General features: G+C 45.5%; 1 protein-coding gene across 5 annotated transcripts in view; it reads left to right on the top strand.

Annotated features, from left to right (window-relative positions):
- CACNA1B (calcium voltage-gated channel subunit alpha1 B) overlaps positions 1 to 14,236 on the top strand; it is a 2,298,664-nt gene that overhangs the window by 2,149,448 nt on the left and 134,980 nt on the right. For 3 of the 5 annotated variants that reach the window (XM_069609698.1, XM_069609696.1, XM_069609699.1), the window contains 3 exons: positions 7,040 to 7,178; positions 8,757 to 8,867; positions 13,508 to 13,543. In XM_069609698.1, coding sequence (XP_069465799.1) covers positions 7,040 to 7,178; positions 8,757 to 8,867; positions 13,508 to 13,543 — 286 coding nt within the window. The remainder of the gene's footprint in view (positions 1 to 7,039; positions 7,179 to 8,756; positions 8,868 to 13,507; positions 13,544 to 14,236) is intronic. The other 2 variants (XM_069609700.1, XM_069609697.1) reach the window with 1 other exon arrangement.

Here is a 14,236-nt window from a genome sequence, read left to right as displayed (position 1 = left end):
AACTTTTTTTCAACCAATTCCATGGTCCTTTTGGTTGTCTGAGTTCTTGGCTCTCTACCATTTTCATTTCTCGATCTTTTCCCGTTCTACACTCCTCTTCCGACATTTCGCGCCTCGTCCTGGTCATTTTCAACTGAGCCACAGTTTCAGCTCTGTGTCGTTCCCTTCTTTCCTGGGGTTGACCCCCATGCCTGGATCGTTCTTTTTTTCGTTCTTCCCTATGGTCGGGATCTGTTTGTCTATATCTTTCGTTTCTCACCCCCCTTTTTTCCCACTCGTAATGCCGATGGCTTTCTTGTTCCATACGGTCCAAGGGGGCTTGTCTTTTTCTGTTGTAGAGTTCTTTTGTTCTGGATGTGTAGTGCCATCTATGACTCTCTCTCTCCTTTGAGGACTGCGCCTTTAGATCTATTTTTGGCATACATATTTCCGTCAGAATAAATCCGGCTTGTTCCAAATCCTTATAGGCTTCCTCCGGAACCCCTTTTAGTGCCTTGGTTAGAATGTGTAGATAGGACTTCGCCTTTTGATCACGGTGGTAGGGTTCTATTAATAGAAAGTCTTCGGACTTCAGATGTTGTAGGCAGTGTATTTTGCTTAATAAGTACAATACCGTTTTCCTGTTAAGCACGATGTATCTACTTTTGCAAGACATTTGCTCTAGTTTGAAGACTCTAGACTCTTTTTCAGCGTTATCCGAATTCTTATTTTTTTCTGAGTGGTATTTGTGTGCAATTTCTCTGCTCTCCTCCTCGCCCCTTTTACTTATTTTTTCTTCATAGCATCGCTGTGATCTTTGATTTAAGGGGGATAATCCATGGCTAGAACTAGATTCGTTATATGTTTGTTTTTTTCCCTTTACAGGTTTTGACATTGAGCTGACTGGGACTTCGTTGCTATTTGTTTCCCTCCTACTGTCAGGGACAGATTTACTTTCTTTTGCTGGTCCCTCTGGACTTGTGAACTCTTCACCCTGCACATCTGTTTCGAGATGTACTGATAAGTCCATCAGTGCACTTACACTCATGAATTTGTTCACCGTTCTTGGTGATTTTTCTGTCGGTTTCAGGCTTTTTGTCGCCGCCGCGGTTTTGTAGCATGGAGTTTTGGGGCTTTGGGTTAAGTTGATTATTTCATCTTCCTTTTTGGACTCGGATGTCGCTGTTTTTGTTTTGTTTGATTGACCTGTGATGATTTCACTTGTCAAACAAAGAGCCACTTTTTTCTTTTGATTTGTCATTGCTGGTGTTGTTTTTGCACCCCCAATCACATTCTGAATTTGTGGTTCTGGCAGATCATTCGCATTTTTTGGTTTTTGCTTATTGAAGATTGGTTCCAACTCTCCCCTATCCGACTTCGCCGTTGTTTGGCAGGCTCTATCCATACATTGTTTTGCAATTTTTTTTGCAACTAGTACTTATTTTCTTTCAATCTCTAGATTAGCCCATTTCTCCTCCCAGATTGACTCCTGCTTGCTGTTTTTGATCTCTGTGGCTGTAATGTAACCCTCCAGAAACTCTAGCTTAGATTGCATCTTGCACAGTAGCGTAGTATTGTCTTTTGCCGCGTCACTGATTGTTTCATATAATTTGCAAAATGGTGCAAGTGCAATCGTAAGCGCCGCCATGATTGTGGTCATATCAGGTTTTTTGTTTGGGGATGGTTTTTGAGAGTCGATCATAATTTCACTGTGCCTTCTGTGTTTGGCAGGCGTGTTCAAACTTTCCCTGCCCGGGCCAGTTTCGGCTTGGGTAGCTGAGATGGCCAATATCGAGGTCCCAGCTATCACGATAGATACTTCAGAACAGTCTGAGAATGATTTAGAGGTAATTGGATTTATTATTCCTCCTTCTTTAGCTTGCCTGGTTAATTTTTCTCCTCTTTCTGTATGTTGGAGGTGAATTTTTGTCCAGGATTGGTCACTCATTTGCGCTCTTAGGCCTAGAGCGCCTTCTTGATATCTCCATGTCTCATTATTTGTTTTCTTTCTCGCCTGTATTTCGGGTCTCAGATTTATTTTTGGACTTTCAGGTAGTGCTTGCAGCTCCCTCTGCTCTTTTCTTGGGATCTCGCGTGATACTAAATCATGGGGGTTCCGGGTTTTTAATTGAGCCCACATCTCTTCCTGTTCAGTCCATTCTTGGGGCCCGGTTTGTGATGTTGTTTTCGACGTTGGCGGTGTGTCTACGCCATGGATCGGTGGCCCAATGGAGATTGATTTTCTCCTCGAATTAGTGCTCGGCCCCGATTTGGTTTCTTCAGGCCCCAACTGCGGGATAAGATGGCTTTCGCTAATTTTCGGGGGCGCCTTTGAAAGGTCAGCACCCTCCTTGGGGTATCTGATACAGTGTTTGCTTCCCTAGCAACTTTATTTGGGTTTATCGGTTCAGTCAGCAGGTCTTTTACCGTGGTCGTCTTTTGAGTCTGCATCTCCTTTTCTTTCGTGATAGGCTGGTTTGCCTGTTTTATTTCCTCTGTATTTATTTTCTTTTGTTCAGTCTTATTTAGGCTAACTTTTTCTTTTGGCCTAGACTGGATTACCTGATTTATTTCCTCTGCATTTGCTTCCTTTTGTTCCGTTTTATTTGGGATGACCCCTGGCTGATCCGCTACTCTTGATCCCCTTTCACCATCTCCGACTTTGATCTCACTGTCTGTAATATCTGTATCAATTTTCCTCGCTTTTATCGCAGGGAAAGACCTCTCTATCACTTCTAGAATTTCCGCATCAGTGATTTCGTCCTCTGTTTCTAATTTGCGTTTCTTCTGTTCAGTCTTGAAGAAGGAAAACAGGGCATTTGGGATACAGGGTTTTTGGTACGTTCCGGGCCCTGCTGCTGGTTTTTTCACTGCCGAAAGTTTTATTTTGTTTATCCCCATAATACCGAGGTTTTTCTGATGATGCGTGGATATTTTATTGTCTTGGTGGCTTCGGTTTAAAGATGCACTTGCGGTTGTTTTTTTCCCCTTTTGGCACTTAATATAGTGGCGCTTACTGCCATTGGATTCATTGCACTTTTTTAGGTCTGTCATATTCGTATGTACTGGGGACCCAAAATCGACCCAGTCTTCTATGTCAAGATTCGATTCCTTGGTTATGCAATCGATCGGCGCTGCCCTGATCTCCAAACTCACGTTTTCCTCCTCTATCCTTATTGGATGGCTGTTTGGGTGATTAATCACAGTGTGTGTGGGGCTAAGTGCGCCGATGCTATCATTTAAATCTCTGTTCCCATCTGCCACCATCTGTATGTCTTTAGTACTGTGGATTAGGGGTCTAGTTACACTGACCGGCCTTTCAATCGGCAGTGTCTGTACTGGGTCCCCTACATTCCTCTCTGGGGACTTGTAGTTGTTTAGCAGCTCAGTCTGCCCCCCTCGCCTGTTAGTGCACAGGGCCAGAGCAAGGCCCAAGTCCGACCACCCTCCGGTAGTCAGGACTGATGAACCACTCGCCGAAGCGGTGCTCTGGTCCGGCACTGTCTTCTCCGCCTTGCTAATGTCTGTAGGGATTTGCAGGGGGGGGGGGCGGCAAACATCCCTGAGGGCGATGCTACAATTTCAAGGTACTCTGTGTTCATATCCATATTAAGGGATATGTCCGCTCCCCTTCTACCAACTCCTAGAGACTGGAGTTGGGTGGCGGTGGCCATCAACTCTTTGAGAGTTTTCAAGTCTAATGCGGTCTGCACGGGATTCTTACCTTTTTTCCCCAGCGACCTCCGCTCTCCTTTGGAAAGAGTCTTGGTATTACTCCGCAGGATTCGATGCGATTCCAGCGAGTCCGGCGGCTCCGCCAGTTCCACCAGAGCTCCTGCCACCTCCGGATGTTGCTGTGCGGCGTCCTCCAGCTGGTCATGGCCCGGCGCTCCTGCTCCCTGCATTGTTCTACCGATCTGCAGGGGCTCCGTGGGGCTACGGGCTGGCTCTTTACGTCGCTGAGTTGCACTTTAAATCCACCGAGCGGGGCGTCCCGGACCTCCCCGGACCCACCGGGAACACTGGAAACACTCTGTCCGCTCCGCTCCGCTTTGTTGAGCGAGGGGTTTTTGAGAACTGGCTCCTCCTTCACAATGGGAATGCCAAACAGACTGCCAAACACTGGACACTGGAAACACTCTGTCCACTCCGCTCCGCTCCGCTTCGTTGAGCGAGGGGTTTTTGAGAACTGGCTCCTCCTTCACAATGGGAATGGCAAACAGACTGCCAAACACTGGACACTGGAAACACTCTGTCCACTCCGCTCCGGATATATGTCAGAAACGTTTTTATGGGAGGGCAAAGGGGGCACTTGCCCAGGGCCCCCACCTTGGAGGGGGCCCCACAATGCTGCCTGATCTACAGAAGTAAGATTCCATTGTTCACCAGACTTTAATAGCACGTGTCAGGATATTTTATGGCATGTTGCTGAGGTTCTAAGCCCATTGCCTGTCTGTTTTGACAAGTACATTCTACCTTGAACAATTCTGCATGTAATGCCTTCTGTGTTCACTGTGGTATACATAGTTTGTGTGTTCCTAACGGCATAACTGTGTGGCATTCTTTCCTTCCTGTGGAAAATGTTTATCTTGTGCAGTAGCTAAAGTTGAAATGCTTATTGATAAATTGAATGACACACTCGTTTAGAAGTTAGCTCAGTGTGTCAAGCACTCATTGCAGAGATATGTGTTCATATGGAAGATTAGAATACCACATTCCAGCAAAGCTGGCTGAGCCTTTCCTATATTTGAAGTTATAAACCTACCTGCATATGTACTTTGTTTTATAGCACAGCATGTGCTATTATCAGCAATGTGCCTGCACCAGATAGGGGTTGCTATAAAAATGAACATTTCATCTGTATGGTGAAAGTCTAGACATTGGTTTGTTCAGATGGGGTGTTGTAAAACCTAGGCAATCACTTCCAACGATGAGCGTAAACTGTTAGTCCAAGAGGTGAATAAGTATCCAAATTCAAGACTGTGGAACAAAAGCATGCATGCTTGTATCCCGGCTTTGTCAGCAGACGATACAGTGATCCTGGTCAAATCATCTAATATCTTTTATGTTTTATGTGAGGTTTGCCTTCTTGCATGCAGTGGCATTGTTTAGCCCATTACTTGATCTTTCTTCTCATGTAGGCCTTTTGACTGGAAGGGAAGGGGTGGTAGACTGAAGAGAGCAGACCAGATGTTGCAGGGCTCGGGCAAGCATTTTTAAGGTCTGCTCTGTTGACACAAAAAACGGTTTGCTTTTTTGTAAAAGTCAAAGGTTTTTATGCACGTTTAGAAATGACAATGTCACAAGCCATTGTTTTGGAAGTATTTAAAGCTTTATAATACGAAAGAAAAACCCAGATTTAATGTGTTAAATAAATCACACCGATTGGTATGCTGGTATTTATGTACGTCTCGTGATGATGGAGAGAATGAAGCTAGAATCATTCCCATTTTGTGTAATACCCTTCTATGATTTTTTGTTTTTATAAATGGTCATGTTTGGTTAAGTGATTTGTGTACTTTGCAAGTCAATTTTATAAAATGAGATTGTTTTAGTTCATGATAAGAACTGGAAAAGAAAGTGTTAAAGTGCAGAAATTGCAGATTTGGCACAAATCCACTCCTTAACCAATGTGGGATCCTGGGGATCTCATTTATTCTTGTATTTCCTAACTTCTCAAAATTGCCAGTCCCTAAACCTTTCACAATTGTCAGCCCTTCAGAGTGATTTCCTTCGCAGGGTATGATCTGCATAAAAGCCTCACTCAAAGGTTCACTGGCTATAATGTTGCTTCCACTATAATAGTGAGCATTGATATATTGCCACCACAGCACTTGTTACTTTGATCTCTAATGGCAACACTATTTGAAAACCATATTCAAATTCTTATCTCAGTCTTTCTGGACACAGACACCTTCCTGGTAGTTTATCTGCATCCACTATCCATGCCATGATATGTGTAGATTTCTCCTTCCTTCCAATTGGTCTCCTCTATCCATGCTTGAGCACTTTTGCATTCTGTGAGGCAACTAATGGGAGTTCTCTGTCTATTCTGGGTTGCATGTACCTTTTACATATGGTCCTGCACTAATACTACAGGCTGCATACCTTCCTGGATGCTATTGATAACAAGTATCCTGTATCTATACTAAAACAGAAGTATCCGCTTCATAGACTGCTAATGTTGGCCTTCAAATGCTACAAGTTCATTATTCTGATTAGAGCAAGAATGAAGAGTATAAGGGGACTTAAAGGAAATAAACATGCTTATTTAGAATGCTGCAAGGCATATCAACCTATAGGTTGTGATCAGGACGAGGGGATGGGTGGTGCGGCCAGATATTCTTGATCACTTAATTCCTTTGGTTTGGTGGAGGGGGGCCCCAAAGATGTCTGTGCCCAGGGCCCCAAAAATGGTTCAGTTGGCACTGATATATGTTGTTTAACTAAATGCATGCTTCGAGGAACGCGAGTTCTCAGGTTGTGTGTTTTTTCGTCACCCCCTTCCTATTGCGTTTTTTGATCGATTTTCTTCCCGCTTGCACGCCACATACAACAACCTCTTCTAATTATGCCCATTCCTTATCCCCGATATATATTTTTGGTTACTTCCAAAATGGGGCTTCGTAACCCTTTTTTCAAATCGGAGTTTTTGCTCTTCTTCGTTAGACTAGTTTTTTTTTTTTAAAGCAGCATACTTTCATCTCTGGCATGTATATGTTTGTTTGTGAATGCATAGTAAACGAACGCTTTCTCTGCTTTGCTGACCCTTGCTTTAGGGAGAACCCAAGAGAAATGCCCTATTTACTAAGAAGCGATCCCATCGAACCCATGGACATCAAATAATGCAGTGTTCCTTAGAGTCCTGCAGCTACCCTTCCCAAACCCTCATTTATTGCCCCCCTAATTGACGTGACAGGCATTTGGAATGTGTTTGCTTCTGGATCTCTACCGAGCTGTACATGACCTGATCAGAATATTCTGTGCCTTTGGGCAGATTTTGTTCCTTAAATGGTCACGGTGACCATCGCCATCTCACTCCTTTTTTCTTATTTTTCAGCCCTAATCCAGACAGCGGCATCCGCGAGTCCAGCTCGTGGGGTGCCCATCATGGGCAGGATGTCTTCTACGAATCCCGGACACCTGCATTTGAGCGGGGTCACTCGGAGGAAATCCATGCTGTGCGGGCCTGCAAACAGGTGAGTGAGAGTGGGATCGGTGAGGGCTGGATAGTCATATGGCAGAGAAGAGCTGCCCACCCAGGTGTGCAAACCTAACACTGTTGAGAAAGGAAGTACTGCACAGATGAATGAAATAAGGCACTCACACAGGAGAATCCGGGTGGCCTCTCACTGTCCGACCATGGCTCTGCGAGGGCACTGACCAGAGCTTAAAAAATGAATAAAGGAGACCACTCATAAAAATTGGAAAGGAGAATCAAAACTGCTTTTGGAGGAGAGAAAAGGTATTTTCACAAAATACAGTGATACAGTATGGGGCACAGTTGTGGGCAGGTGAGTGAGGGTGTATACTCATTCATGCATGCGCAGTCTTGCAGCAACTCTTGAAGAGAGTGTCCATAGCTTGTGGACACATGCATGGTGGATAAATTGGATAAGGCCAAGCACGTTCTCACTGCATTCTGGCAGGGTGTGAGGACACAGCAAATGGACATAGTGTGCATGAAGCAGTATGGCGTGGAAAAGTGTGTGACACTTTAAAGATACAAATACTTGGGAAGGACTCTGGTGAGGAGATGTTTTCTGGACCTTGCTGTGCAAGGGCACTGGATCACATTTTATGGACACATGCCTGAGGTGAACCACTGATGGGATAGTGTGACGCCTGCATGTTGGTGTCACACGCACTCGACTAGTACCTATGCACCATGCATGGTGAAATTTGCTTGTAAGAAGCGACCTTGCCTTGACAGCAACATAAATACTGCTCTAATACATATGTATGATGAAGGCCATTGTGGGGAAGTGTGTTATCTGCCTGAACAATAGAGTGCAACGGCACATGCATATAAATGTACATGTGGAAGGCTACTCAGTAAGACTCATGTTATCTGGATGTTGCCCTGCACGACAGGTTGACAAAATCTTATGAACAGATGAAGGAGAATATCTGCATACAAGTCCTACAAAGGTGAAAGGTCTCCTAAATAATAAACAAATCAACCATAATATCTTTATACAAATTCTCTGAATCCAGAGATGCCTTGATATGGAGACTCTTATGCAGGTAATCTGTGAACATTTTGGAAAGGTTTCTCTGCAAGGTTGGCTGCAATGGATGATGGTGACCCTATTAGGTGGGTAAGCTCACTCAGTGGGCTGAGAACCTCTATGGGGACCTACGGGATACAATATGGAATTCCAGTAGCCGTACTCAAACTTTCATCCTGCAGTTGCCAACAAAAGAGGTACAATTAACTGAGCAGAGGCACCTATTGTTACAATGCAATTTGTTGTGTACTCCATGTAAAATTATTATTATTCTCATTCTCCTCTGGAGGGATGTACCACGTAATGTCCTCCACCCAGTCCGAAAGTACATACTCTGAGGGAGACCACGACTTCCTCCAACAGTTTCCACAATTATATTGTCCCCACGTGGGGTCTCCAAGGGAATGTGCATGAAATAGCCTCAGTCTCGGAAATGGTTTTACTGGCATCCTTGTAGAACAGTTGTTTGATATAACTTCCTTTTCTCTTTCTTCCTCTGACAATGGGGTCCTTCTTCCACTCGATGTGGCTTTCTGGTACCTGCAGTCTGTGGAAATGAAACAAATGGGTCCCAACCTGTCCAATGGGGAGCACCAACCGGCCCTGGAGAGTCAGGGAAGAGCAGTCTCTATGCCACGCTTAGCAGCAGAATCTCAGGTAAGGAATCTGGCACCTCTGCATACCCAAGTCCCCAACACATTTCCAAAACTTTACAGTTTTCTGATCAGTAGCCCCAGACAGCGCAAGAAAATGCCTACACTTCAAAAATGAAATATCATGTTGAACTAGAGGTGGGTCAAAGTTAAATATAGAAAAATCTCAAAGTGATGAAGTTCTCATCTACTTTGGAAAGCTCGTTCCCAAAGTCAACAGCCATTAAAATGGATGACAGGACAGTAGTGTGAGACTCGTATGAACTTGTTTTGGGAATTTCAGAACACTTTTGGGTTCCTTGTTACTTACCTGCCTTTGGATAGTCCTGTGGATACAGAGATACTCGGATACTAAGACGAATAGCCACTGTAAGGCCGCTTAGCTTTCTCAATCCATTTCTGGTTACTGCTCCATCAGTTGCATAAGATAGATGGGCTGTTAGTGGGACACATTTTCATACATTTTAGGCACAGTTTGACATGCAACTTATTTTGCCATGGCCAGACTGGCCTTTGAAAATGAGTGGGGGGCAAGGATGTCCCGGGTGTTAGAGATAGAAAGATGGAGGTTAGCTAGAACAGAGTCTAAAGGCGAGTCCAAGGAAGGGGATGGAGGAGGAGTGAAGGAAGAGTCAAATGCAGCAACTGACACACACTTCATCAGTCGAATGACGGAGAAGGATACTGGCAGTGCGGGGTGAGGCATCATCAGGGGACAAGGAAAGTCGAGGTGGGAAGAGAGGTGAGAGAGGTCAGACCAGTAGAGGGGCAAGTAAGAGGGTAGGAGATTGGGATGCCTGTTGAGATGAGAGCACCCAATGTGTGTCTGGCAGAGTGTGTTGGACCAGAGGGAAGGATAGTGAAGGAAATAGTGTTGCAGAGGTTGTGGAAGAGTATAGTAGCCACATCCAGAGAGTCGAGATGGATGTTAAAGGCCCCAAGGAAGATCATTTTGAGGGAGGTGGAAAGAAGAGAGGAGGACAGGTGCGCCCATTCTGAGACGCTGAGCGGAAGTTGGTCCAGAGGCCCTATAGATGGTAGCAAGAGTAAGAGAGAAGGTAGGCATGACAGAAAGCCTGCAGACTAGGCTTTCAAACGATGAGTAGGTTTGAGGGGGGATGATGGAGGCAGGAAACCACTCTGGGAAGATCAGAGCCACTCCACCACCAGGCCGGGATGGTCTGGGATTCGACAGGATTTTGTTGCCCTCACAGAGAAGAGTGTCAAAAGCAGTGACAGAGCTGACCTTGAATCATGTCTAATTGAGAGCAAGGACGTCAAGGTCTTCAAGGAGGAGACAGATGTCAGAGGAGTGATTGATAGCAGAGCGAGAGTTGAGGTTAGCTAAGTGAAGCTGGTTGTCTCCTTTAAAAGATTTGCGGGGGCGCAGGAGTGGGGAGCCACCACTGAAGGGTCAAGGGGGAAAATTGAAGGGGGGTGGCAAGAGAGGGGGAAAGTTGAAGAGTGATGGAAGACGCCTGTCAAGAAGGAGGAGTTTGGGCTGGGAGCCCTGCGCCATGATGGTGCCATTGTGATAGACATTCATGGTGCATTTGGAAGATGCAAAGTGAGCCAAGAGCACTTCCCATCTGGTGCCTACAGTAATGGGAGAGCAAGAGAAAGGGGTGAGGACAGCAAGTCCCTAAGTCCGAGGAATTGGCAGCACTATGCAACAGTACAATTTCATGAGGCAGCCAAGCAAATGCAAGATTAACAAATCTTTGGAAGCTCACCTAAAATCAAATTTGCCAGAAAGCACTAAAAGCAGTACAAAATAGAGGATACACAGTTGGAAAAGCACACCTAGATTCGATTTTTAACAGAAACACTTAAATGCAGCAAAAAGTGGAGGATGCACAGTTTGAAGGGTGCACCTAAATTTGATTTTTAACAGTAACACTAAAAATGCCTCAAAAGGTGGAGGATGCACAGTTGGAAGGGCGTACCTAGGTTTGATTATTTACAGAATCTCAAATGCAGCAAAAAGTGGACGATGCACAGCTGGAGAGGCGCACCTAGATTCGATTATTAACAGAAACACCTAAATGCAGCAGAAGTGGAGGATGCACAGTTGAAAAAACACACCTTGGAGACAGAGCAAAGAGTAGATCAACATGCGATGCAAGAGAGAGGCATGTACATTAGAGTAACAGGTCAGCAGGAAGAGTATGCATGTGACGATAGCTGCAGAGGTGGGTGACACAGCAAGGATTAAAAGATGGCATGGCTGTGGTGGTTTTGATGAGGATTGCAAGACCCTGGTGGTCAATTAGAAAAAGGGGGGAGGCAAGCCAATCGAGGCCTGCAGGGAAGCAAGTCATGTGGAGAGGGCCGGAGGAGGTGCACATTACTGAGGGACAATTGCGCAGAATGAAGCTCAAGTTAGGGGTGCGAGCACAGCACACAGCAAGTCAGTTATAAACTGGCAGGAATCAGACAGGCTCAAGTGACCCAGGTTCGCTTACCAGGAATTGCAGTTCATTTTCTCCAGGGTGTCCAGACCCGGACAGGGCCAGACAGGGGGGGACCTGGCCTTTAGATGAGGCCCTTTGAGGGGGCCAGCGATAGACTGCCGGCTCTGTGGACTGGTCCACAAAAGAAGCACTGACCAGCCAGTCAGGCAGGAGCGATGAGGGCTCCACGCATCAGCTGCTGGAGATACCACCTAGCATGGCAGCCATGATGAAAAGGCCCTTGCGGCCTGATGAAGGTGTAGATTCCAGCTTCTCTCTTGTTGTGGGGCAGGAGATGGTAATGCTCCAAGTCTTGTAAAGAAGGAGCAAGTAGTGCTCAGTGCACTTTCTCATAGAGCGGCTCTTGAGGGGGCTGGCGATCGGCTGCCACCTCTGGCGGCTGGACCACAAAATAAGAACTGGCCAGCCAATCATGCAGGGGCAACGAGGACTTCACACATCAGCTGCTGGAGATACTGCCTCGTATGGCGGCCATGATGAAAAGGCCCTTGCGGCCTGATGCAGGTGTAGATTCCAGCTTCTCTCTTGTTGTGGGGCAGGAGATGGTAATGCCCCAAGTATTGAGACCATGTGCTTTATTCAAACAAACACTAGAGAGCACTTCCCTGTTGGTAAACTCTGCATTCAAACCTGGACATTGGTAGTGTGCCTGGAGGTGGGTCAGCTCGACAGAAAGTGTTTTGGTGAAATCATCTCTCGGCATATAGATCTGAAAGTAATTGTTTGGTTACTCCTATTCTTCAACCCTCCCGGGCAAGGCGTTTCAATGCTAAACAGATAGCCACAGCTATTCCTCTTCAACACAGACCAAGAGATAGACTTTTCAAGGGCTGGTTGCATGTTCTGTCTTTTTCAAAATGAACTGCATTCCATTTACAGCGCTTGCCATTAAGCTTCCATTCACATCATCGTCACTCCAACCACTTTCTGGAACACTGCACCACTCAATCTACCAACATCCCCTTTTCAGCATCTTCTATCCCCCCTTCCTGCATTACACATGATCTCGGATTGTTGATGCTAAAGGATTCTGTTGTTCGGCACCATGCTAGTAGTCTCAGACCTTTTAGGCGTGTCCCTAAATTGGCAAATTTGCACTCTGCCAACAGTATGCAGATCTTAGTCTGTTCAAGGAAGAGCGGCAGGAGGAAGATTAGATGATGAGAAATAGGGAATAAGGTGCCACAGACACAAGGATGAGAGGGATGTAGCAGGGAGGGGGTGCATATTAGTTATGTTAGGTAGACCATAATTTTATGATGCAGAAAAGAAGCGTACATCCTAAAGCATTTGGGATCAACTAGAGTACGTTTCGAGGCAGATTTGGAGAATAGGAAATGAGTATGCAATGTATTGTTCGTCGAAATAAAGCCTATGAACTGAACTGAGCATTGCTCTTTATGGTGCAGTGCTGAGACTGATTAATGCTATGGCTGGACTGCTCCATTCCCTTCCCCGCCCGCTTGTTATTTTGATAGGGAACTAGGGCTATTAACTGCTGTTTATGCTACTGATCTGTCACCGTTGACCACTTTGGATGGTCATCTATTACTTTCTGTGGGGCAGTTTGGGAGATGTTATTTTCATGAGAATTAACTATGAACCAGCTACAATTGATTTGTGTAAAGGTATATTTGTAATCCGGATGAGTATGAGGTCCATTTGTATTCCGCAGGTTTCTCATATGTGGCATGCACATCTCCCCTATTCCAGTCCAGAATCCCATTCCTCTGAGTTTCTTTAACATAACATGCATTAACGTTTGTGTTTGTAGCTTCTGCTCAGTAACTGATGGATCTTAACATGTTTCTCTCTTTCCCTTTCTCCCACCCCCTTTCCCTCTTCCCCCTCATCCCATTTTCTGGCATTCAACATGTTTAAACCCTTATTTTATTTTTTACCGTCCGTCTCACACTCCTGCTTTGTGTTGCTTTTGCTTTCGCCGTGTTTGCTGTTGGTGGTCCAATGTTTTTTGCATATTGGGTTGCGGTCGGTGTCTCTGTGGTGATGTCGATGCTCTCGCTCCCCGCTTGTTTCCGCCTTCCTCCCCTGCGCCCCCTGCCCTCCTCCCCTTATGCTCTCTTGTGCCCATCCGCTGTGGTGTCTGCCTTTGGCTGTTCTATGCGGCCGCTTCCAACCTTCTCTTTCATCTTGTCCGCCATGTTGGCAGAGGAGCAAAGCTCGGTCCCCGGGGAGTTACCTGGCAGTATGTAATTTCATCTCCGTTGTTTTCCTATCTCAAGCAGCAGCATGACACCAACGCACCACAAGGAGTTTAATTCTTGACATTTCTCTCATCGCTTGACTGCCAGCTGCTTGCACTTCGTAATTTGAAGTTGGTTCCACACGTGGAATATGTTGTAAATGTTATCTAACATAAGCTGCCTGTAGCATAAAATATGGATAAACAGCGAAGTAGCTTGCAAATGGCCATCATGTCTGAAAGTGGCTTGATAAGCATAGCAAGCATGTGCGCTGGCCATCTGTAAGCACTACACCAACATGAATAGCAACAAAGGCTAACGCGCAATGGGCAAGTAACCTTTGGATACACTTCATGGCAAGCAGAGAGCTGCAGATTGCGAAATGTGTATTGAGGAGCACTGGGCTGGGATGCTTGGAAGACACTGTGGAGGGAGACACATTTCAAAAATTATGTAAAAAGGCGTGATTGGATTGGGGGCTCTTAATTGACTCTGCAGCTAATGCTGCCTCTCTGATTAGATTTCTATAGGAAGCGTGTTGATGCACTTGTGTATGCAGTCTATAAAGTTTGTATTTCCGAGCATGCTAACATTCCTGTGGAGTATCTGCTGCAACATATCTCTAAGAATTCATAAGAAAAAGGGATTATCAGTCGAACATCATAGCGGTCATGTCATGTGTAGTTACAACTAGA

The sequence above is a fragment of the Ambystoma mexicanum genome, chromosome 8, assembly GCF_040938575.1.
Source record: "Ambystoma mexicanum isolate Mex_15411 chromosome 8, UKY_AmexF1_1, whole genome shotgun sequence".
Lineage (NCBI taxonomy): Eukaryota > Metazoa > Chordata > Amphibia > Caudata > Ambystomatidae > Ambystoma > Ambystoma mexicanum.
The sequence above is the reverse complement of the archived record's forward strand: the minus strand, read 5'-3'. Positions and strand labels throughout refer to the sequence as shown.